General features: G+C 32.5%; 1 protein-coding gene across 3 annotated transcripts in view; it reads right to left on the bottom strand.

Moving 5' to 3' along the window:
- The window catches only part of bsk (mitogen-activated protein kinase dJNK), a 57,009-nt gene that overhangs the window by 3,020 nt on the left and 29,552 nt on the right, over positions 1 to 24,437 (bottom strand). For 2 of the 3 annotated variants that reach the window (XM_035357691.2, XM_035357692.2), the window contains exons 6-11: positions 23,823 to 23,988; positions 19,148 to 19,219; positions 16,480 to 16,665; positions 7,379 to 7,503; positions 4,101 to 4,164; positions 2,504 to 2,596 (exon numbers count right to left, since the gene is read on the bottom strand). In XM_035357691.2, coding sequence (XP_035213582.1) covers positions 2,504 to 2,596; positions 4,101 to 4,164; positions 7,379 to 7,503; positions 16,480 to 16,665; positions 19,148 to 19,219; positions 23,823 to 23,988 — 706 coding nt within the window. The remainder of the gene's footprint in view (positions 1 to 2,503; positions 2,597 to 4,100; positions 4,165 to 7,378; positions 7,504 to 16,479; positions 16,666 to 19,147; positions 19,220 to 23,822; positions 23,989 to 24,437) is intronic. The other variant, XM_035357693.2, reaches the window with a different exon arrangement.

Here is a 24,437-nt window from a genome sequence, read left to right as displayed (position 1 = left end):
CAGCTAGGACATTCCATTTGGCAACAGTTGTACCATTATTGGGGACTTTATCGCTTGTGGGGGGGGCAAAATGGAAAAGTACTGAAATGTCTTACGAAACACTGCAACTTGCAAGCAATTATCAAAAAATTTCAAGGATTTATTATATTCTACTTTTGCCATTAATGAAGAAACTTCATTCACATAATTATACATTTATGCTGGTTATTTGGATCATCAAGACTACAGCAGAACAATCTCAGGGTACAAATTTAAACCTTAGTATATTAAGCTTTCTAATATCAGAGGCATTATATCAGTTGGGAACACTAGATATTTGAAAAGTTATTATTAACTTTTATAACAATTCTGTATTAAGTTTAAAAAATCATTAAAATACAGATAACAATAACTTCACATAAATTTTAATGTTGAAGACCTTTAATAAAATATTATATCTTATTATAAAATCTCTGTGAACTTTATTTTCTAATAGCTTTACTAATTGCTACTTACTACGTGGAGCTGCCCAAAACAAATGGAAAGTGATTTATGCCTAAGCACATTAGGGCTATTTGCCTTTATGGCCTAAAAATAGCTAACGGAAACTAGCTAGTACTTATTTTACACACAAGGAGTACCTTAAAAAAGAAAAAGAAAACCATGCACCTAGCTTGTTCCACTGGAAATCAAAACCAACACAAACCTAAAAAAAGATAACACTTATTTCGTTTAATCTGGAACCACACCTATGAATTCTTCAAATAATTATTAATTTCTATAACAAGCACACAGTAATGGCACTTAAATTACACTAATGTATGACAAAAGATGATGATTACTTCTTATTATATCAGAAATTTATAATTAATGAAATAAATTTTATTTTTCATAAATTAGCAAAAGTTACAACAGAGAATAATATTCTACTATGAATCTTCAAGACATTTAGAAGTAATTCATCCTTCTTAATCTGTAAATCTTCTAGAAGCTACAAATTATATAAAAACATGTCACTCAAAAATCCCGACCTTAAGCAAGTGCAAAAATACATCCATTCCAAAAAAATAAGCAACAAACGCTAAAGAAAAGGCATGAATGCAAAAAGGGGAATTAAACCATACAAGATAGAGGCTGCATTACCTAATGTTAATAGGAAACTAAAACTAGCCTAAAGCGTAATCCCCATCACACCACAATGGCTTAAAAAAAGGCATGCTGGACCAATGTGTCAGTTCACAAGCCACAACAGTTCTGTGTAATCTGAGACAGCCAAAGCGGAAAGCATGAGTTGAAGAAACCATTTGCATGATGAAATGCGTTGGACAGCTGTCGGGATGTTGCAAGCTGGTGCAAAACAATCTGCTGTTGTGAGAGTGCTGAATGTGCATCATAGTGCCATCAATAGGCTGTGAAATTATTACCAAAGGGATTAAAACCCTGTAGTAACAGCATGACAGCTGACGTTGCATCTCTATGCTGCTACAAGAAGGCCTGTATCCTGCCAAATCGTGCTGTGTCGACCGCACAAAGGTGGAATGTATACCTGACGACCTGTGGTTTGTGTTTCTTTGTCTCTATCCTACATCATATATAGCAGTTAACTGGGCTCTTGAACATCGCTGTCAAAAGATCACTGGACCTGAATCCCATACAGCATGTTAGGGACAGCAGGTCGCAGTGGAATGCCAGGTAGCCTCCATGAGCTCTGACATGCATTATAATAAGAATAAGCCCTACTCCCAGAACAAGCAATCAACAATACTATTGCTAGCTTGCCTTGCCTTTGTCAAGCATGCACTTGAGCTAAAGGGTATATCATACCCATAATTAACGTGATGTTTCAACCGCACATTCTTCCAACCCATTTGGTCTTTGGCAATGTGATGTTGTAACACATGTAATTTTGTATGCGTTTGCTTTATTGTTAGCTATTTGGACTAGTAATGCCACACCAACCTCTTGGATCAATATCATGCACACCCATTAAATAGTTTTGTATTCCGTGTTTTGCATTTGTTGCTTATTTTTGGAGGAGGGGTGTATTAGACAAGAATAAACATATTTTTAAAAAAGATTAAAGGAAAAGGGGCATAAGAAAAGCAACCTGAAAGATACATAATTTTGCATCAAATTAACATAACATTTCTTACTTTCCGAAGAACACCCTTTTAGTTTTTTTAAAGTACATAATAATAATAATAATTAAAAAAAAAAAAAAAAAAAAAAAATTAAAAAAATATTCACACTCAAGAGATATTTGCTTTACCTTTTTTTTTCCCCACTTACTTGGATGATTTTTCTGGGGAGGAAGTAGATGTCTTACACTACATATATTACAAGATGGATATATGAGAATTATTACACAGTACTAGTAATTTTATTTTTCTGAAAATGAAGCATGTATCAAACTTTTAAATGTATTTTGCTAAACAACATTTTTCAACTTTGTGATGCAATGTATTTTCACATACAAAGTACAAGAAAGAAAAAGTAATATCAGAAAAGGAAAAAATGATTTTACCTGCCTGGGAATTGTGGTGAGCAGTCAGTGGACGGCCTAATCCTAAAGTATTGTGTGTCTGCTCATATTCCAGAACTTCATGGTATATTAGTTCTACATGAGAATATACAAAATTCAGTTTTGCACTGAAACAGCAAACTTTACCATACATACATACATACGAATCAATTTCAATACCAAAACAAAACTGACTACATTTCTACATCAAAATAAAACTGCATTATATATACAATAACTTCTCAAGCATTCTATAACTGCATCTTTATTTCAGTTTATTTCTATGTTATGTCCAATTTTGTAACATGATCAAGCCAAGACATACTAGCAAGTAAGAAGGATATGCAGGGTACACACTAACCAAAATAGCAGTGCATAATAATATATTTACTAGTCTCTAAAACTCATTTAAATTTTTTCATATAATTCTACAAAAATTAGCACACTGACTTTTTGCACAAAACATAGTTTTATATATGCTTTTAAATTAACTGTTGGCATTCTTGCTGCAATGAATTTAAAGTACATCATGAAACTTGCATGAATTCATTTTGCCTCCAACTTAATGCAATATTCAAAAATTAATAATTATGTCCACATGTTTACAGCCAATTAAAATATGTGTGTCCACTGAATACCAAATAATTTAGTCAGGATATCTGAAAATGTTTGTATCAATTTTATTGGAATATAATCTCACTTTGGTTATGAAAAATCTATTTAAAATTGGGATGCAGCTCATGATTTGATAATATATAATGCAAGCTAAATCATAATTTTATCTAATTATTAAAAAATCATGAAGAACCTAAATCAAAAATGAATAAGAAAATACAATGTTAATAACATTGGTAATACTACTGGTACAAGTTAGGTAATAATAATTAAATAGTTTATATAATTTTTTTTACATTAAAAAATTGAAAGCTTTCAGATTTTACATTACACCCAAAAGGAACTTTTTTGTAATGCTTTGTGTGTTAGCTTTATTTAATAAATATCATGTTCTTCGCATTTAAATCATAAAATTCAATTCAACAGCAATATCGCAAAATAAATTTAAAATGATCATATCCTTAGAATTTCTGATACACAGTCTCGTGCACTGGAGATAAAAATATTTTTTTCTGTAGAGTGTTGCCATTGCTCATTTTGAAATCGTTGAGTTTGCTAATAAAAAATTTGTTAAAATGTTACAAAGTATGAAATTGATAATAAACCAAATTCCAAATTAGGGCTTCCAGATGCCCATATTCAGTGGAGGATTATATTATTAAAAATTTGATGAATCTAGGTACCATTGTTTTATCACAATGCAAGAAACATACATACATTTATGCAGATTCTTCATTATTTAATTTCTTCAAACATAATATAGGGCAATAATATTTGGTGGCAACAATTTGAAAAGTGAATTGTAGACTTAAGGTTTTCGATGCAAAGTGCCAAAATGAAATTAACAGCCCTTCTGGGCTAAATACTATCATAAATTAGAATGCATCTTATTGCCCAAAAATATGGTATCAGAAAGAACTTACCATATTTAAACACCTCCTCTTTCTAAACTGTGATAATATATTACTAAAAAAATGAAAGTTACCTTTCCACTGTTCAACAGTATGTTCCCTCTCATCAACAGAATGGTCATACGGCCCAGGAGCTGGCTAAAGAAAATAAGAATTAAACATTTTAGTTGAAAATCTCTTAAGAACTTAATTTAATTCTGCATACAAAATTTAAAAATATCGAACTTAGAACTTAATTTAAATTAATTTAAAAATGTCTCTGACAAAAAGTCTGGGAAGACCTTACAAGCAAGTACAGCATTTGAAGAAGGAGGAGATAGAAGATTCCAAATTTTCTGTTTTCTAGAACTGAAACCCATACGTTTACACATAATCTATTCTTGCTTATTCATAATGTTTTATACATTTAAAGGCAGCCTTTTGTTTATTTACTGAACTTCTTACTGTATAAAGCTTATTATCAACATTCATGTTCATATAATTTTGGGTAACTAAAATGTATTAGTGAACTAAACGATTAAGTCCATATTTTAACACTTCCCAATCTTTAATATCTTCTGGTCTTTCATGGTCATGGCTAATGAAGCAGACTATATTTTAATGTAATTTGCATTCATATATATACAATGAAGAGACAAAATATTATAAACACTTACTCAATAACGCACTGCATGACCTTTGGCCTGCAAAACAGCTATAACTCACCTTGGCATGGGTGCCACATTTGGTAGATGACTAGAGAAGGTTGTAACAAACATCTAAGCAGTGGTCATGCAAAGTCGAGATATTCCAACATGGTGGTGTTTGAGTTCTGAGCTGTTGCTCTACGACATCCCAAATGTGCTCTATTGAGTTAAGATTCGGCAAGTTAAGTGTCCAGTACATTAACTGGAATTCATCTTTATTCTCCTCCAACACAATTTGAGCCTTGTGACATGAGGCACTGTCCTGCTGGAAGCCAGTTGGGAAGACAGATGGCATGTAAGACTGCAATTTATTCGCAACTATATTAAGATAGTCAGCAGCTTTCATGATCTGTTCTACCACAGCTAAGGGTCCCAGAGCCAACTCTGAGAAAATCCCTCACAGCATAATACCACCACCACCAGCCTCTGTACTGTCTGCCAAAGAAGGGGGAAGCAACTGTTCGCCTGGAAGGTGGTATACCCTGACATGAGCATTGACGTGATGAATGAGAAGTCGTGATTCCTCAGGCTAGGCAACTATCTTCCACTTATCCATGATCCAGTCTCAATGTTCCAAGGCTCACTGTAGCCTTAGCTGACAACGACAATTGGTAATAGAGGTACACGAGTTGGACATCTGCTGCACTGTCCCATATCCAACAGTGTCTGCTGAACTGTGTGTTCTGAAACGCTTGCACTCGGAACTGCATTGTGTTGGGCTGTCAGCTGAGCCCCTGTCTGGTGCAGATTTTGATGTACCAAATGGGACAGTCTCCTACTCCTTTTTCTTTGATGACGTGTGGACGTCCAACACCTTGGCATCTAGTGCTGGTTTCACAGTCATTTATCCACTTTGCATAAACATAAAAATTGACAGATAGTGAACAACACACCATACAGTTTCAGAGATACTTGTTCCGAGTCTTAAGGACCATTACAATCTGCCCTCTATCAAATTCGCTTAGATCAGCAGCTTTTCCCAATCACTCACAAAAGTGCAAGAATGATTCCTTATCTTCCCTAGCAGAAGTTAAATAGCATTCCCACTTAATCATGTGTCCTTCATGTCATCCAGATGAATTCACTTAAAAAAGTGGGAATGGTCATGTTTAAGCTTGTAAGTTGAGTAGTATATATTTTATTGATCATAATTTACTGACATCACTTTCCTTCCAACACTTGGTAGCATTAACAATGCATTTAGTATGTAAACTAATTTGTACTGTGCAGATAAAATTAGAATTGATAACTAGTCATAAATGTTGAAGAAAATACCACAGTACAAAGTCCAAGATCTGGAATCATCTGGACTCCCAATTTCATAAATACCGGGATTTTAGGTCATCAGTTTAAATCTAGTAAGATGACAATGGCAACATTGGGTTTCGTTTACTGTTTAGATCAGATAAAAGAATGCTAACACCCCCCCCAAAAAAAAAGAGCACCAGAGCCTTGCAGCAGAATTTAGGAGCGCCCAAAAATTTTAGAACTTAAGAGAGGCAATGGGCAGCAGAAGTTTTAGTATTTAGGGAGAGCTGGCTTTCCACCCGCAAATTGCACCGGGTGGCAAAATGTGTAGCGCTGGTCCTGCCTCCTCCACAACCACTCACTGAATGAAAGTGTAATTCTGGTCAATATCAATAGCATGTTAATCAATGTATTGTTATTGGTTACAGTGTGACTCCCTTGCCAGCAGGTCACATGTAGGAATTTAAGCTTTTCGGAAGAAAATAAAATTTACGGCATACCTGCTTCCAACTGTTGAGTATTATATTTTACATTCCTAGATACTGCAAGAAAGTGAGAAATTTTTTTTATTATTATGCAATTATATATTTTTTTGGCCAGTGGTTAGGAGGATGAAATTTTGGACTTTGTACAAACTAGTTTTTACAGTACAAATTATTATAGTACTGTAAAAACTAGTTTGTGCAATTCACAGTTAATACAATAAATTAGAACACAGTAGTTAACAGAAACACAAAATTGTTTTTAGTATTTATAAAAATTTTACTACTGCTTAAAAAAAGCAAACATTTTTCACCTGATGCATGCTAAACGCACAGTAAAGTACAAAATCCTCACCAAGATCTAACTAGAAATACATCAAAAGCAAAATATACATATATTTTTTACTGCACAAAAAGAAGAGGATGTTATTTATCCATCCTCAATACTGAAGTAGGTATATGATTATGTCTAAGTGTTTGAATTATGTTGTGTGTCTTTACAATTATTATTTTCTTAGAACTAATGTTTTTCTCCTTCATAAATGGGTTCATCAGTTAGCAATTTCACATATTCCAAAATGAAGGGGAAAAAAATCGCATATTTTAAGGTGTGACTTGCACACATAATCTTGCGAAAAAAGCATTACATCAATATGAAATTTTTTTATGAACAATAAAAATTAACTTTGCTTTTTCTATCCAAGTTATAAAAGCACATTATAACTGTTATTTATCTTTTATATTGGCAAAGTTTTTCTGCAGCACTGTGCATAGTAAGTTAAGGATTTTAATTTAGCATAAATTTCCAGCTTATAATATACACTTCATTACAAATGCATATGCAGCAATTCAAGAAATAAACATGAAAGGGTGTAACTCTAGTAAGACAAATATGTAACTCATAATACAGATTTAAAATACAATACAAACACTTACAGCATTTACTTCACTTTCTTCATACCATACATTAATGTAAGGATGCATTAGTGCATCTTCAACAGATATCCTCCTCTCTGGATCAATAACAAGCATTTTTGATAGTAAGTCTCGAGCTTGACTTGCTAAAAGTTGGGGGAAAAAAAACAAATTAATATAATTCTGGAACTTTTTACCCATTAATTCTGTTCTTGGAGTACACCAACACACATATAACATGCACACTATGTGTGCTTTGCACATGTTATGATTTGTGCCTACAAATTAAAAATTTATTTATTTTGCATGATGCAACTTCTTTCACTTCCTATTTCCATATTTAATACATAATAATAATATATAATCATGCTTTTAGATATACACACTCAAAAGGTCTGATGTTAATCAATGAAAATAAATTGTTAAAGCTTTACAGATTTGTGTTTGACAGTTACATGCTTTCCTTCACAACATAATGTACATATTTTTTTTTTCCAGAGAAAATTTTAGTTGACAAAACAGGATTGCTTGTAATATTTAGATAAAATATTTATCACATACAAAATTTTAAGAAAGAATAACGAAATTTTTAACAAGTTACTATGTTCTTAAAAATGTATAAATGAGGGTTCATTAAATACTATTTTTATTTTACTCCATACACATACAAAATTATTATTACTTATACAAATACAAAATTATTACTTACTACATAGGACACACATGTGTTAGTTTTTACATTTGGGTGAAAAAGATGATTAAAAAAAAAACCTTGCCAGATGTTGTGTAAGAATATAATACTAATCGAGTCATATTGGTTTAAAAATGTTTTACTTATCCTTATATCTTGACAGAAAAGATAGGATATTAAAGTTAATAGTAATGAAAAAAGAAATGCATTGCTGGAAGTTTTCTTTATAGATCTTACAAGTTCTTGCTGTGTCTGCCTTTCAAAACAAGATAAGTTTTATCTTGTAATTCATTAGGGTTCATGCTCATTCCACTTCTTTCCAATTCCTCTCTATTCTATTATATCTTCAAGAAAATAGATCTACGGTTCCATCTCATCTTTGCTTCTCTTAATGACGTTTTCAAAAGAATGCCTATACTTGCTAATGGTGCAGGACATCCTGTTTAGTTGCCTCAATTAATAGACTTAAAATACATAATTTCTTCTTCCAGCTGACCTAGATTAAAGACTAAGCATTTATGTTGCTCCTTATCCTTACTCAATTGAATTGAAACAAACACGGCTACATTTCTAGTGAATCAACATCTCCCTGATTTTTCAATTTGTTGTGAACAACTAAGATAACTAGATATTATTTTAATCTCTGTTGATGAAGCTCAAGCTGTACTTAACATTTCAATAACATCTTGTCCCCCACTATGATTCTTTCACAAGAGCTACAGATTTCCACCCACTACTTAAGTGCGGTCACTGACTCAGCTGCCAAAGGATTCACAGAAAGGTGGAGCACAAATACGAGGTAGGATTCAAAAGTTACCGGACTGAGTCTATAAAGTAAAAAATATTATGAATTAAACTGCAGAAACACATCCTCCTTTGAAATAAGACCCTTGTTCAACAACACACTTTTGCCAGCGCCTGTAATAGTTAATCGAAGCATGTCTAGATTTCATTTTTGACCATGCCCTTTAATTCAGCCCGTAGTGCACATTTAACTTCATCTGAAGATTGAAATAGATGACCCTGCAAGTGTCTTGCCAGTTCAAGAAATAGGAGGAAATCGCAGGGTGCGAGATCAGGTAAGCAAGGACAATGAGGCAAAACAGTTGTTTTCGTTTTTGCAAGAAAGTCGTTGACGAGTAGCGATCGGTGAGCAGGAGCGTGTCATGCAACAGCATCCACGACTGCTCAACCCACATTTTTGGTCTCTTTTTCCGGATTGACTCATACAAATGATACAGGATTTCGACGTAGAATTCTTTGTTCACAGTGTGTTCTTCAGGGATAAATTCCAGATGTACAATGCCCTGGATATTGAAGAATACCTCTAGCATGACCCTTTCCTTTAGGCCGATCTTGGTGGAATTTCTGCTTCCGTGAAGATTGTGGCGATTTCCACATTGCCGATGCTCTCTTGGTTTGTGGGTCATACAAAAAACACCATTTTTTTTGTCTCCAGTAACAATTCTGCCACGTAGGGAAGGATCTTTGTCAACAGCCGAGATTAAGGTCTCCCGCCATTTCCATTCAAATTCCCTTTTGGTCTACGTTTAACATGCGGGGAACAATGCGTTGACACACCCTATGCATGTTAAGATCCTTAGTCAATGTCCGCTGACATGTAGCCTCTGATATCCCAATTAATTCTGATATTTGGCAAATTGTTTACTGCCTGTTCGCACGTGCCTTGCAAACACCTTTTAGATGTTTTCATTGGTGAGGTCATCGGACGGCCACAGCGTTCGTCGTCTTCAGCACTTTGCCTGCCTTCTCTGAAATGACGATGCCGCTCAAAAGCTTGCGCTCTCGATATCATTTCATTTCCGTACACATGCTTCAACATTTCAAAATTCTCCACAACACTTTTTCTCAAGCGAACACAAAATTCGATATTGATTCTTAGCTCAACTGATGGCATTTCTTTCTATCGCGGTTACTAAATACACCTGCCTACAAAAAACGCTGTTGCCGCGAGTTTTCGACCACATGATTTGGGACAAATCACTTTTAGAAACGGGGGAGAATGCAGTAACACAAAAACGCTCTCGTAGTCACACTATTGCAAAAAATTTTTACGTTATAGACTCAGTCAGGGAACTTTTCAATCCTACAACATATAAAGTTCAATGTAATACTGAAGAAAACAATGTCTATGTATTTTTATGTTTGTTCCTTTTCAATTGCAGGTAACATTTTTTACTTCCTTGTACGAAGTAAAAAGGAAGTATTGTAATCGCGAAAAGTTTCAGGCAGCATATTTCAACAAAAATATCCATTTTGACCGCTATCGAATGCAATTTAACGATGTTTTTGCGTCATATCTGTACGTAAGGACAGAATAAAATACGCTTTTTCCTTCAAAAAAATTATAAACTGCTTTAAAATTAATTCTGAAGAGAATTTTTTGTGGCGTCTGTACGAACGTATGTACATACGTGCGTACGTACAGACATTTGTGCATGTACATACGTATCTCGCATAACTCAAAAACGAGTAGCCTCAGAACGTTGAAATTTTGTATATAGGACTGCTATAACATGTAGATGTGCACCTTGTATTTTGGTTGCAATCGGCAGCACCAAACGTATATAAATATATTTATATATATATCCACTCTATTAACCAGGTCAGGGATCTCAGTTTCTTTACTCTTATATGTTTTTAAATTGTACATTTTTTGCTTTAAAAATGATTGAATTATGTTGTTTTTATCTTCCCGTTAAGAATTTTATGCTTTTAGTAAATCTGTGTGCAATATTTTTAGAATTATCAGCAATTTTAAAGTTGTTTAATTCCCGCTAAGCCTGTTTTAATTGCGGCCATCGATGTTTACATTTGAAACAGGAGACTAGTGGATTTGTTGCCAATCTAGAGAAACTTAGCTTCGCAACAACAAAGATAACACATTCATTTATTATTGCCAATTAAATCATGCTTAATTCTTTCTGGAATTTTTTCGAGGAAATAAGCATTTGAGATTTACTTCGTAATTTTTAATATAGATATTTTGAGTTTTTATGTATTTTTGCCTTCTTGCGAAGTGAGAACTGAATTAATTAAATGAGAAATACTCAATCGTCTGTGAAAAACTGTTTGTTTTGTTTTGTTTGCTTAATTTTTTTAATACATAGTTCTAGCTTTATTATAGTATTTGAATAGAACATGTGGCAACGATTAGATATTCTTTAAATGATATACATTTTGTGCATTCTAAGTTATAATATGAATGAAATATAATATTGTTAAGTAAACCTAGCGCCAAAGTGTTGATATGGTAAACAAAGTGAATTTTAAGGAATGCATTTATTCTATTGTGGTTTATGCACTTTTGGTGAAGTAGGTTCAATTCAATCTAATAAGTTTAAATAAAATGCAAGAAAAAATGCGTATAATTTAATATTCTGTACAAGGAAGTCGTGGTGTACACATCAGATTTTTATATTTTGCTGATAAAATAAAAGCTACAGAATGCACAGATAGCAATGCTTGTCTATATCATGTTTTAAATAATTTTATGCATACTTTACAAATATTTTTAATGCCACTTTCAAGAATGGTCCAAGCTTTACCAGATTCAACAATGCTACAATTATCCTTTTGGATTTTATAGAAAGCAATTGAAAACGGTTTATACAAAAAAAGTAAGACGTCTTCTATATTTCGTTTTAATGCCACATTAAGAACTTTTGGTTGAATATTCTTGTCTAATGCATATAAATTCTCTTTCACAATTTGCATGAAAACTGTTCAGTTCCTTATGCAGCTTTGAAGGAAGTCGCATACTCATGTTCCTATGGCATATTAAACCAGGTCTACAGCAATAATTAAATTCGGCTTCAGCAAGCTGATGATTTCAAAAATATTTTATGACTTTAATATGCTCAGTATCATTTGATATCTCAACAACATGGGATTTTGGATCTGTCTAAGACTTGTATTTAAGCAGCATTTATTAGCTAAATTTGTATAATTACTTATTTCAGTCTCTATTTTCATAAACATACACTTATTAAGATGGCATTTACACTGATAAAGAATATAAAAAAGCAAAATATCTTAAAATATAAGCTAATATGTGACAAAACAATCTCACAAATAGAGCCAGTCATGCCACTCTACATGGTCATATCTTTATAAATAAATGAAGTATAAGTGCTGAATAAATAGAGTGAGTTTTCCATTTCTTTTTTTCATTTTTGCATACTTGTTGCATAACCAGTTATAAAACTGCAAATTTTACATTTAAATTTGTTTTCCAACTTTTTTTAATGGATATAAGAGCAAAGATACGAACGAGTATGTAAGTTTTCACTTTAACGTGATGTTAATGATGGATCAATAATTTGAACGAAATGTGCTGTTCTATCTATCGTACGAACACGAAACACATATGCAGATTATTGATTGAATTTGCATATTATAACCAACTCCCTTAACCAGGAGGAATTCAGCCCTGGTGGGGATTTCATAATTTGAGGAGGAAATGTAGTAAAACTTTTATCTGTGCATTAAGAATTTCGATTTTTTATGAATAGAAAAAATTACTTTTATTTACATTTTTCAAGTTTTGATATTTACTAATACTGCATTTCTCTATTTATTCTTCACATGTATCATCTAATAATTAACCACTTATGCCATATTTAGCTGAGGGCTTGTATTCAGGATGCACAAATAAAGGTTTTCTATCCTAAAAATGTTGCATTTCTAGCATAAAAAAATTACATATTTACTGATCTATTTTAGACTTTTGAGAAGATGGTGTTTTCAGCAAACTTACTTGGATAAATTCATTATTAATTTTGAATTAATGCACTCATCATTAGATACACTTGACCGGATGGACACGTTAGGCCCATATCACACGGCACTTGTTTCACACAATTTTTCTACCTGGTTTACTTTTGATAGAAAGACGTGCGACTTTTTCCTTTCCAAAAAAATTGCAAGTTGTTCGTTTTCAACCAATCAGCTATCAACTTGTTTTTAATGGGGAACCAGTTTTCCCTGTGTTAACCGGGGGGGGGGGGGCAAGAGCGATGCGCAGTGTAGGGAGAAAGTTATGCCACATACGCATGACGTCATGTGGGTGACAGCGTTAGTTCTTGGCGTTTGTTTACTTTCGTTGCATCAACAGTTTGATTTTGATTTGTGTTGTTAATTTGCTATTATACCTAGGCGGAAGTGGCAAATTGTGCTATAGCGTTGTGTCAGAATTATACACGTTAATACGTTTTTTGGCGGAAAACACTCTTTACAACCAGATAAAAAATTTCTTAAAAGTATTTTAAGAAACAACCTGATGAAAATACATTAGTAATTAAATAACTATTTTTTAATGAATTTATGTAGTTTTCATACATAACTGTGATATAATTTTACATTTATTTTTCATTTTACTGCTATTTTACATTTAAATTGAAAAATTTCTCATTTTAAATCATCTTTTATCATAATCTTCATTTTGTGTATGAGACTTACATCGTAGTGAGATATTTAAACTCAGTGTCATGTTTACCAATACTGAGTACCTGAATGATTAGTTAATAAATTCGTGTATCCAACTTCATTCACATGTTTTGGTTACTTTCTTTACATCACAAACGTAATTCTACGTATTGAAGCAGCGTCTGGGTTAAGCTTTGCGAACTAAGTAAACTGATACATGCCTCACCGTGAGGAAAGAACAATTTCTCAATCACACTATGATGCAAACATCGAATGAGTGAGTGACATATTTCTTTCAGTGTTATTTAACTGATGCATACAGGAATGTGTGAGGTAATTTAATTGATATAACTTACACATGCTTGAACCTGAAGGAAAACAAATCTGTGTATAATGCTAGAACACAAATAGCGAAAGAGGAAGTAAGATATTCTGTTCAGTGTTATTTAACTGCTGCATATGTTTTAATTTTGATTCCATATAACTTGTTTTTAATTATAAGAGAAAGAAAAATAATTCAATATTGAACACATATTTCGAGTATAACAAAAGTATTTTAAGACACAACCTGATAAAATACATTAGTAATTAAAAATATTTAATTTGTGTACAGGCTGAATTGAAATTAAGATGTGGTAGTGTACTTAACTATGGCAAAACACACTAGGGCTATCTGCGCAATAGGTGTGATGCCTTCGTGGAGGACTTTCTCAGGGAAACTGGCTCGTATACACGTTACACATGAGGAAAACTACAAAAACGCCAAGCCGTTCGCGGGATTCGGACCGAACTACCACTGTTCAGCGACTTTACTGCTCGGCTGCTGGTGGGCCAAAACTAAGATGTAGGGCAAGTTTATTATTATTATTGTGCGTATATGTGTAAGAAAATGTATTTTAATTGTTCCATTTTTAATGTATGGAAGGAAGAATAGGATGCCAATATCGAAGATTATTTACTATAGCAAATAATCACGTCAGGATAAATGTTATATAGAAATCTTGGGAGTGTAAGGGATTATAAGAGTACTTTTAGATTATACTGAAAATATATGCACTTCTGCTAAAATCTGAAGTGAATCAGTATGAAGTGACTTTTCACTTTAAAAAGAATGCGATAAGTATACTATTTAAAAGTATAATGACGGATATTAAGAAATTTGTAGAATTTTATGGTATTTAAATATGAATTTGTTAAGTCAAATCTTTTTATATATATTTTTGCTTGAGATATGCAATTTAAACTGAAAATCACGATCATATATTTCTCATGGAATGTCAAAGTTCATTTGTATTAAAAAAAGTGCATGAGCAATGAAAATAAATAATTTTTTGATTATGTTTTTACCATGGTCTTAGCAGTTATGCCATCATGTGTTCTGTTCAACAAGATTTATTTAGTGCAAACAATACTACGAAAAAATATTGAAAAATGCCTTGTTTTACAATATTTATTTCCCTTAATTAACTTAAATATCATTTTTCATTTTCTAATGCTTTCCTTTACGAAAAGAATTTAATGTTTACAATTATTTTCAGCATTCGTACGAATTCTGTGCATAAAATAAACATTTTCTTTAACAAAATACTTAATCGGAAAGTATATACCCGGAATTTCCGGTGTATCTACCACATACAAAATGATCATTTTGCTTTAGTTTACATTTTTTCCATTACCAAAATCATGTAGCAGACGCGTTGGCCGATGCGTCTTGTCTCCCGGGTGACGTCACTACCAGCAACCAATGGCACGCTTTTTTTGTTCCTGGCCTAACCTTAGTATATTAAAGAACCTTGGTGTTAACCCCAAAGCGATCTATGGTGATTGGCTGTTCTGACGGAGTAGAAAAATTGTTCCAAACAGTTTTCTTCCGAAACAAACTGATGTGTGATAGCATCCTTAGGCCCATGTCACATGCCATTTGTTTCACACGAACAATTGTTTCGGACAATTTTTCTACCTGGTTTACTATTGAAAGAAAGACGTGAGACTTTTTCCTTCCTTTCCGAAAAAAACTGCAAGTTATTCGTTTTTAACCAATCAGCTATCAGCTTGTTTGTAATTTGGTGAACCAGTTTCCCCTGTGTTAACCCCAAAGCTATCTATGGTGATTGGCTGTTGTGACAAAGCAGAAAAATTGTTCGAAACAGTTGTTCTTCCAAAACAAACCGACGTGTGATAGCAGCCTTAGTGACACATTTCTTGCATCGTACTAACATGACTTCTTTAAAATATTTTAGATAATTTAGCTTTTCTTCCTTCCATCCTTTTCTTTTTATTTTATTTTAATGAAGATTCTTTAAAAGCATTACAGATTATCTCCTATTTTGATTTTGACACATTTTCTTTCATTAAAAAAAAAAAGAAAAGAATATTTGACGTAAAGTGATGATTTTTCATAAAAATCCACTGATTAAAATCATCACCCTATCATGGATATATAAAATCTATAAATATTTTTGCAGCTTTCTCCTTCCGCAAAGTTTCTCTATGCTATGCTATCTCTTTTCAAAGTAATATAGTGTTGCAGCAAAATCACTAAAATTATCATTTATTTTCTATATTTAAAATTTACTAATTTTGAAACTGTTACCGTGAATTAAAAATTCACTATATACAGAATAAAATAATACACAAAATGTTGCTGAAATCATTGCTCTGTATATTGCAATATATTTTGCGGTAATTGACAAAATAACAGATAATTTTCTCAGTAAAACATAAATTTTATTTTTTAGTTTATGGAGATAGATAATTTGAATACAGTCTTTTAGTTAATTTTTCATGCATCTACTCACAGGTAAAACTTCAGAATTCTAATTTTAAACAATTTCTTACGTTGCTGAGTAATGGTTACATCATACAAATATGGCGTTGCCACTTCAATAATAAATATAGTTATTTGTTAAATAACAAGATATTACAATATCAAATACAACAAAACAGGAAGAAAAATTAAAGAGGGGAAAATATACTGGCATACCTTTTAGACGACTATGTTCAGAACTGTCAGCAGGGAAAAGAACATCTGGAAAGAGCCGCTCAAAGGAATACCCAGCATATCTTGGCCTATTCTCTACGTAATTACGAACAGTAGGCTGCAACCTTCTCATGAATTCTTGCGAAGGAGTTCCAAGCTGCTCGATAATTTTATTCCACTGATCGATATCTGAATTTAACGTTAAGGACTAAAACATCCAATGTAAATTTTCTGTGCATGAACAGAGCACATGTGAAATCAACTATAAGATAATGATGTGTATTGTCTATCTAGAAATGTTAAAAATACTGCTAAACAAATTCAATTTTAACCTTTTAAAAGTGTCTTTCAGGTTTTAGCAGCCAAATGCACTGACTGAAAAAAAAAAATCCTCCAACAAAAAAAAAAAAAAAAAAAATTAATGTACAGTATTGAAATTTCAACAATACATTAATATAAGTAATACATTTAATGGATTAAATTTTCAGGATCACAGGTTAATGCAAGCACGAGAAGAGTCATTTCAAAGGTGAAATGCTGGTACAATAATAACCTGTGTAACCAGCAGAATTTTGAATGCAAGCGTGCAAATGTGCATGCATTGTGTTGGACAGGTCCGGATGCCAGTTTGTGGGATGGAGTTCTATGCCTTTGTGGGACATTTAACGCTGGTTTTGAATGACCCTAAAGTTAGCAACCAATGATGTCTCTCTCATATTTGCTCGACTGGAGAAAGATCTGGTGATTTAGCAGGCCAAGACAACTTGTCAACACTCTGTACAGCATGTTGTACAACATCTCTTAAAGGATATATTACAATAGCGATATGAGGGTGAATGTTATCCTGTTTGAAAACACCCCCTTGAAGGTTTTTTGTTAATGGCAGCAGAACATGTTGAATCACCAGACTGATGTACAATTTTAAGTGCATGGGATAACCACAAGAGTGCTCCTGCTGTCCAAGTTGGTTGCAGGCGCTCGCCTGCCCTCCTTCTAACCAACAAACGGACATCATTGGCACCACAGAAGGAGCTTTCATCAGAAAACATAACGGATCTCCACTCCGTCCTCATAATGAGCTCTAGCTTGACACCACTGTTCACCCCAAATGGCAGTGGTTTGAAGTGAGTAGAATGGATGCTACAGGGCATCTGGCTAGGAGCTGTGCTGTCCTTCAAGCCACCTATTTGTAACAGTCCGTCGTGTCACTGTGGTGCCAACTATAGCTCGAATTTCTGCTGCAGACCTAATACAATGAGTCCCAGCCATACGCTGAACACAGTGGTCTTCCCTGTTACTAGTGTCGTGTGGCTGCTCAGAACCAAGTCTTCTTCAGCCAGTGCTGCTAACAATCATGCAAAATGGATACATTCCTGCCAAGTCTTTTTGGAATACAGCAAAAAGAAAGCCACCTCCTCGTAGCTCTATTACATGACCTCATTCAAACTCAGTGTGAAAAACTGCTTCTTTGTTCCTTAAAGGCATTCTTGACTAACTCACAACGTCAAATCTCAACAATAAAAAAAACATTCATGAACTTTACAGCATGCATTTAGAGCAAACTTGATTTGCATGTTCATAGTAGTACTACAAGCGCCACACTTATGTGTCAAATGCGAAATCTGAATAGACATCTTTCAGATGTATAAACATGCCTAGCAAATTTCATTTATTTAGCACAATTCCTTAGTATTGGAAATTTTTCTTTCCATCAGTATAGCTGAACACTGATTTTTCAATTTAAAAAAAGTGTGGCAAATCAAAGGAAAAACTATGGGTTCAAATGACCAGAAAATCAGTCTTTAAACATTTGGTCAACAGAATAGGTTGGCTACTCAACAAAATCTTTGTCATCAGATTCCACAGCACACTGGTTTATCAGATAATCTGGTGATGAATGAGGCCTCTCTTGCTTACATAAAATCTACAAAAAAAATCTACTGGGCATGAGTCACAGATACTAATAATTAATGCAGTAGTTTGATTTCAAATAACATGTTTTTAGTACATGCAGACATATGCACTTACTAAAAAATGCACAAAAACTAGCGAACATACAGATAAGCCCATCAATAATGAAGATACAATAAAACATCAACACCAAATAATGATACTTACAGACTAACTATTCAAATCATTTAAAAAACTATCAGCATGTGAAATATTATAAAGATGTCAGCTGCTCTCTGCAGTTCTACCTTTCAAACCTGGAACACCTTTGAACATATTTATATGAATAACCATAATGCTCATTAACTTATATTTGACTCACACTTAGCAGCAATATAAAGCAGAGCCCATCCTGCATCGAGGAGGGGGGTGGATAGTTGCAAGGATAGGCATCTTAATATCTTCCATGAATGGACTGTGTATATTAATTTGGATTTCCTTGCATGTGTTTTATAAGAAATGTAGAGAACTTTAATGAATGATATAATTGAGTTTTCACTAAATTTAACAAAACCGATTTTTAAATTATGATTTCTTTTAGAACCAGTATATTAAAAATATATTACAAAGATGCACTTGCCTTTTAAAAAAATCTACATCAGATCAGTCAAAGGCAACAAAAATTTTAACATACCAATACAGTACGCAGCTTCTTCCATAAATGATATACAGTATTTATACATTACTGTTTGAAGATAAATATTTTACAGTAAAAGGATACGATCAGTTCCTGGGAATAAAACTGTGCCTCTTATCATTTCACCCATAATACAACCCACTGACCAGATATCCACTGCAAGAAAATAAGTATTATTACCTTGATGTAAAATCATTTTTACAATATGAAGATATTTTATTTTATTCAAAACTATAAAGCAAAATTTCTTCACCTTCCATCAGAAATCTTAAAGAAATTTAAACTGCAGGCCTACATTATGACAATGTTAATTTTATGTTATGTCAATTTATGTTGCTCATTTCTCTTCTTCTAATTACTTCTAAGCATTTTATTATTATAAAATGCATTATATACATTTCTAACATTGGAAACACTGAAGGAGATGTAAACAGTTTCTTCTTAAATATGACGAATGGATTTTAAAAACAGTCAACATACTTAATCTGACAAAAAAATTTTCACACAACATAGTAAGTTTATGCTGTTCAGCATATCGCCCATATTTATAACTTTTAAATAGAAAGAACTGGATGCCATCAGCATAGCAATTTTCGCTATGTTAGCATATAAGTGCCCTAATGATCAGGAAATACTTTTTTCTGTAAAAATGTTTTTTTAAAAACCCCTAAATGATTAATCAGCTCTTATAGAAATCTATTATGAAAGAAAATTCTGAAACCATAATTCTGGAAGCAGCAGTCTCTATTAACTCTTCACAGCTCACAAAACTGCAATAAAAGGCTTGCATAATAAGAAGTTGAGCATGTCACGTGTTCAGTGGTGTGATGCTAATTATTACCATGAAAATCTTTGGCATTCTACTGTTAACATAACAGTATCAAAATCATTCACTAAAACATCATTACGTTCTAAAAAAAAAAAAAAAAAAAAAAAAAAAAAAAAAAAACTATTTTAAGCAAGAATTTTTCATTTTTATACCTATACAGTAAAAGTCCAGAAATCCGCAAAGCTTGGGACCAGAGGTTGTGCGGATTTTAGGATTTCAGGACAGAAAAGGTAAATCATAATATTCAGACTAAAAGTGCAACATAAATAAGGCGTATTAGATACATTTAATTAAATTATTATATACATTATTACAATAATTTATTATATGCATTAAATTATTATTACATATATAAATTGATTATATTATTCATTTACATTAGTGATCACGGGGATATTTAAAAGCATTAGGGATGTATTCAGTAGTCATATAAAAATAAGATATATTAATCAAGCATAAAATATTGAATTTTTTTTTTTACGTTTCAAACATTTTTCTGATGGAGGTTTGTTTTAAAACTTTAGGGTGCTCCAGAGTACCTTTTTTTTTTTTTTTTTAAAGTTTTTTTTATTGTAAATTATACAGAGTCGTAATGTCTTGCTCTATGACACACCTCTGTTGTTCTAAAAATTTTAGGTATTTTTTCCCATGTTCCAGACTTTCATTAAAAGACATTTTCTCACTTCTATCAGATTCACTATCTGTGTTGGTGTCGGAACTGTCTTCTTGCTGTGGCGAGTTCAAAACAGAGCCAATGATTTCATCATCAGTATGATATGCCAGTGTAGGCTTATCTGAACACATCATCCATTCAACAATATCTTCTTCTTGCAAAGCCTCCTCATTTATATTTTCTTTTGAATATAAAAGAAATTCTCTTGCTTTAACCCTTGCTGCACTAACACTAAAACCAGAAAAATCACTATCATCCCTCTCAGTTTCAATAAACAGAGAAGATGGCCATACATTATGCCAGGCACTTACTAATGTTGTTTGGGAAACAAAATTTCATGATTCAGCTAACAAATAAATGCAGTCTTTGAAGATGAATTTTTTTTTATAATTACAAAGTGGAAAATAATGGTCACTTGAAAGAATTTTTTTCAGGAACTCTGATTTATAGTGGCATTTAATACTATGTATTATGCCCTGGTCCATTGGTTGGATCAATGACGTAGTATTCGGGGGCAAGAAAAGGGGCACTGACATTATCACATGTTAAAAATGGTTACTAAAATCTTGCAATTTGATGGTAACCCCACACTGTTACAATGCCTTCTAGCCTCTTTAATGAAATGCTCCATGAACCATTCAGTCATCCTGTAATATATTTTTTAAAAATTATTCACATGATTTAAATATCACTCTCTCAGCTCTACTATTTATAATTTCTTGGCTTTACACTTAGATTTCTGTTTAGACCGTTTCAAGATATATTATTTTAAAACTTTACTTGATATTTTTTTTAAAGCTTTCATTATAACTGGTACCAGGAACTGACATTTCACTTAGTTTTAACACAATGCAATCCGTTATCGCAACATTTTCAATTTTGTTTTAATGGCGGTAGCAGAAGAGAACGAGCAATCTTCTTTACAATGTTGGAATATGAATTATGCCAAAGAAAGCAAAGGCTGTTTGCCTAAGGATAGGAATGCCTCCACAGAGTAGTCTTTCAGGAAAACAGTGTATTTACATTACACATGAGGGCATATTACAACAGCACAGTGCAACCAAAAACTAATTCAGGAACATCAGCGTTTCATGATTCACACCACTGGTAAATTTTTTAATGATATCAGCAACAAAATGAAAGTAATAATGGTTCTATTTGATTATCTGCCCCCTCATTAAAAGGCTGCAAAAGAGTATTTATGAGGCAACCCAGGTATGCAAGTAGCATCTTTTCAGATGACTTTCCTTTCTTTATACATTTCTGGCAGTATGACTGCACATTATGATTTCTTCTACGAGAATTTCAGAATAGCAGTGCACTTTCTACTGCAGTTTCATTGTCTTCTGCAAAATCTTGGACTTAGCTTTCAGCACACATACAGAGTAATATGGCTCACTTAAAGCCATTATGTTCCCTTTTCTCCCCTCTAATTTTGGTGTCCAGACTTTGCAATTACCATTTTTTTTAATGAAAACAGATTACTGTGTGCATGGGCAGAACAACAGCATGAATGACCAAGAAGTGTGCATATCTTAATAGGAAATGTAGAATGCAAAATTTAGGTCACAATGGAAGCATCATTGAAATACATCTAAAATACCCAAATAGACATTTGTCTCCACAGTTTGCAACGAGTTTACAACTTTAGTGAGAATGTGGAAAATCTGAGAGTAACCCTTAATTGAATCAACAAACTGAAAGTAATAATCATATAAATATCAAATACATAACACTTACTTTTTGGAACTTATATAATTGCCCTTAAAAAATTATTATTCTTTTCCCTTATAATGCAAATACTGTGATATTTTCAGATCATTATGTAATCCCCAGCAATGGGTAATGGGGCCTTAGATCTCAAGTTGAGAATCATGGTGAAAACAAAAATTGCACATTTCACTTATATAACAAAATCTCACTCCCAAATTCAATTCCAAACAGGATGAAAATTTAAAACATATATTCTTTTAAGTTTAAAAGAATAATTTCAGCATTTTTCACATACTTGACATATTATGTTTTTATTAACTTGTTGCCCAGACAGTATAGTGGTTAAGGATGCCTACTATGGTACCAAAGGGCCTGGGTTCGAATCCAAGAGAAGACATGGATGTTTGTAAATGTATAGTTTTGGCGTGGCATAGCGCACTCTAAATACGCAGCTAGCCTGAAAGTCCTCTCGTGTGGATTGGTGGACTCTTCCAAATGAAGGTGTTTTTTTTTAACTGCTAACATAACTGTACTGAATTTTGGCAATTTTCCGTAAATCTTTTGATTTTCAATACTGTGTTATTGTTAACGATGATGGATTATTAAACTGAAAATAAATAAATGAACTGAAAGAAATTTACATCTTAAAATAGATTGTAAGATCCTGAAAGGGGAGAAAAGAGATGATGTTGTATACTTATGTCTCTGCTTTTAGCGATTTTTTCCCCTTTACTGTTTTTCCATATTAACAGACTGTGTATAAAAAAAAATTATTATATATTTTATTTAATAAAATAGTTTTAATTAAATTCATTAAATTTAAAAAGATATTTTTTTCTATTATAATACTAATGGTTATACGTGATTAAAAATAAAAACCATGGAATACACAAACACACCGACAAAAAGCAATATAATGATAACATAGAATGCTATATACAAAAATGATTAAATTCAACTGAATTAAATTTCTCATCGAGAATTTTGACATAATATTCATCACTATCAGTAAAACCAAGACTTTTTTAAATCACACATGATCAAAACTACTATGACAAATATATATGTATATATATATGTAAAATATAAAAAATAGGATGGCTTTGCTCTATGCGAACAAGCAACCTCTAATTAACTTTCCGCAATTTTAGGATCGCCAGCCTATTACGTAACCGCTTCTATAAATAGAGAACTTGCGCCATTTTGCATCAGTGAGACAGAGACCGCTTTCTTCCACTGCTATTAAGATCTATGCTGCTGCTTTCTCATCTGCCTCCCTTTGTTAGAATACTATGACGCATTGAATTTAATCCTATTTAGTAAAGAATTATAATATGCCTTTCAATTGAATAAAGATAGGGAGCTGTAAATTTAAAGCCTTCTGTGTCGTCATTTCATTGCCAAGCTTCATTCATGTGCCCGACTGCCAAAATATTACATACATATATTAATTTTAAAGCATTTAGTTTACACTATAGCTGCAAATCTGAAAATTGAGTTCTTAAGTGCTAATAATATTAATAAAAATACTATTTAAAAATTACCATTTTCCTTATAACCCATTCCCAAAATGACTTCAGGAGCTCTGTAATATCTGGTCACAACATATGGCGTCATCATGAAAGTGGTCCCTGCTGTTCGAGCTAGACCAAAGTCTAAAATTTTTAAAGTGCAATCTGCTTTTACAACTATGTTACTTGGTTTCAAATCCTAAAAAGGTTAAATAATACATTTATTGCAATTATTAGAAAAGCATTAGCAAGAAAATGGATTGAATCACATTTCAAGATATACATAAAACAAATATAACATTCAAGATAAAATTTAAATGAATATCTAACAAAACAAAATAGAATATATTTAGCTATGGGAGAAAAAACATATATTTAATGAGTAACTTCTACTTTAAACAGCATATATACAACTCACATAGCAAAAGAGATCATTGTCATGAAACCTACTGATTCAAAATTTTCTATAATTTATACATATGCCATGTTTAAATAAATCCTTGCCTGGGCTTTACACTTTCGCTATCATTGAATGTAGACCTGTACTTCCAATTTAAAAATGTTTCAAATGATGCAAATATTCATGATTTGATATTTTTTAATTTAAAGAAACAAATTTTGTAAGAATTATTAATTTATAACATTTGT

Source organism: Stegodyphus dumicola, chromosome 9 (assembly GCF_044657685.1).
Source record: "Stegodyphus dumicola isolate Sdum_Otavi_A_Nest chromosome 9, ASM4465768v1".
Taxonomy (NCBI): Eukaryota; Metazoa; Arthropoda; class Arachnida; order Araneae; family Eresidae; genus Stegodyphus; species Stegodyphus dumicola.
Note: the sequence above shows the minus strand (reverse complement) of the source record. Positions and strands in the feature narration are given on the sequence as shown.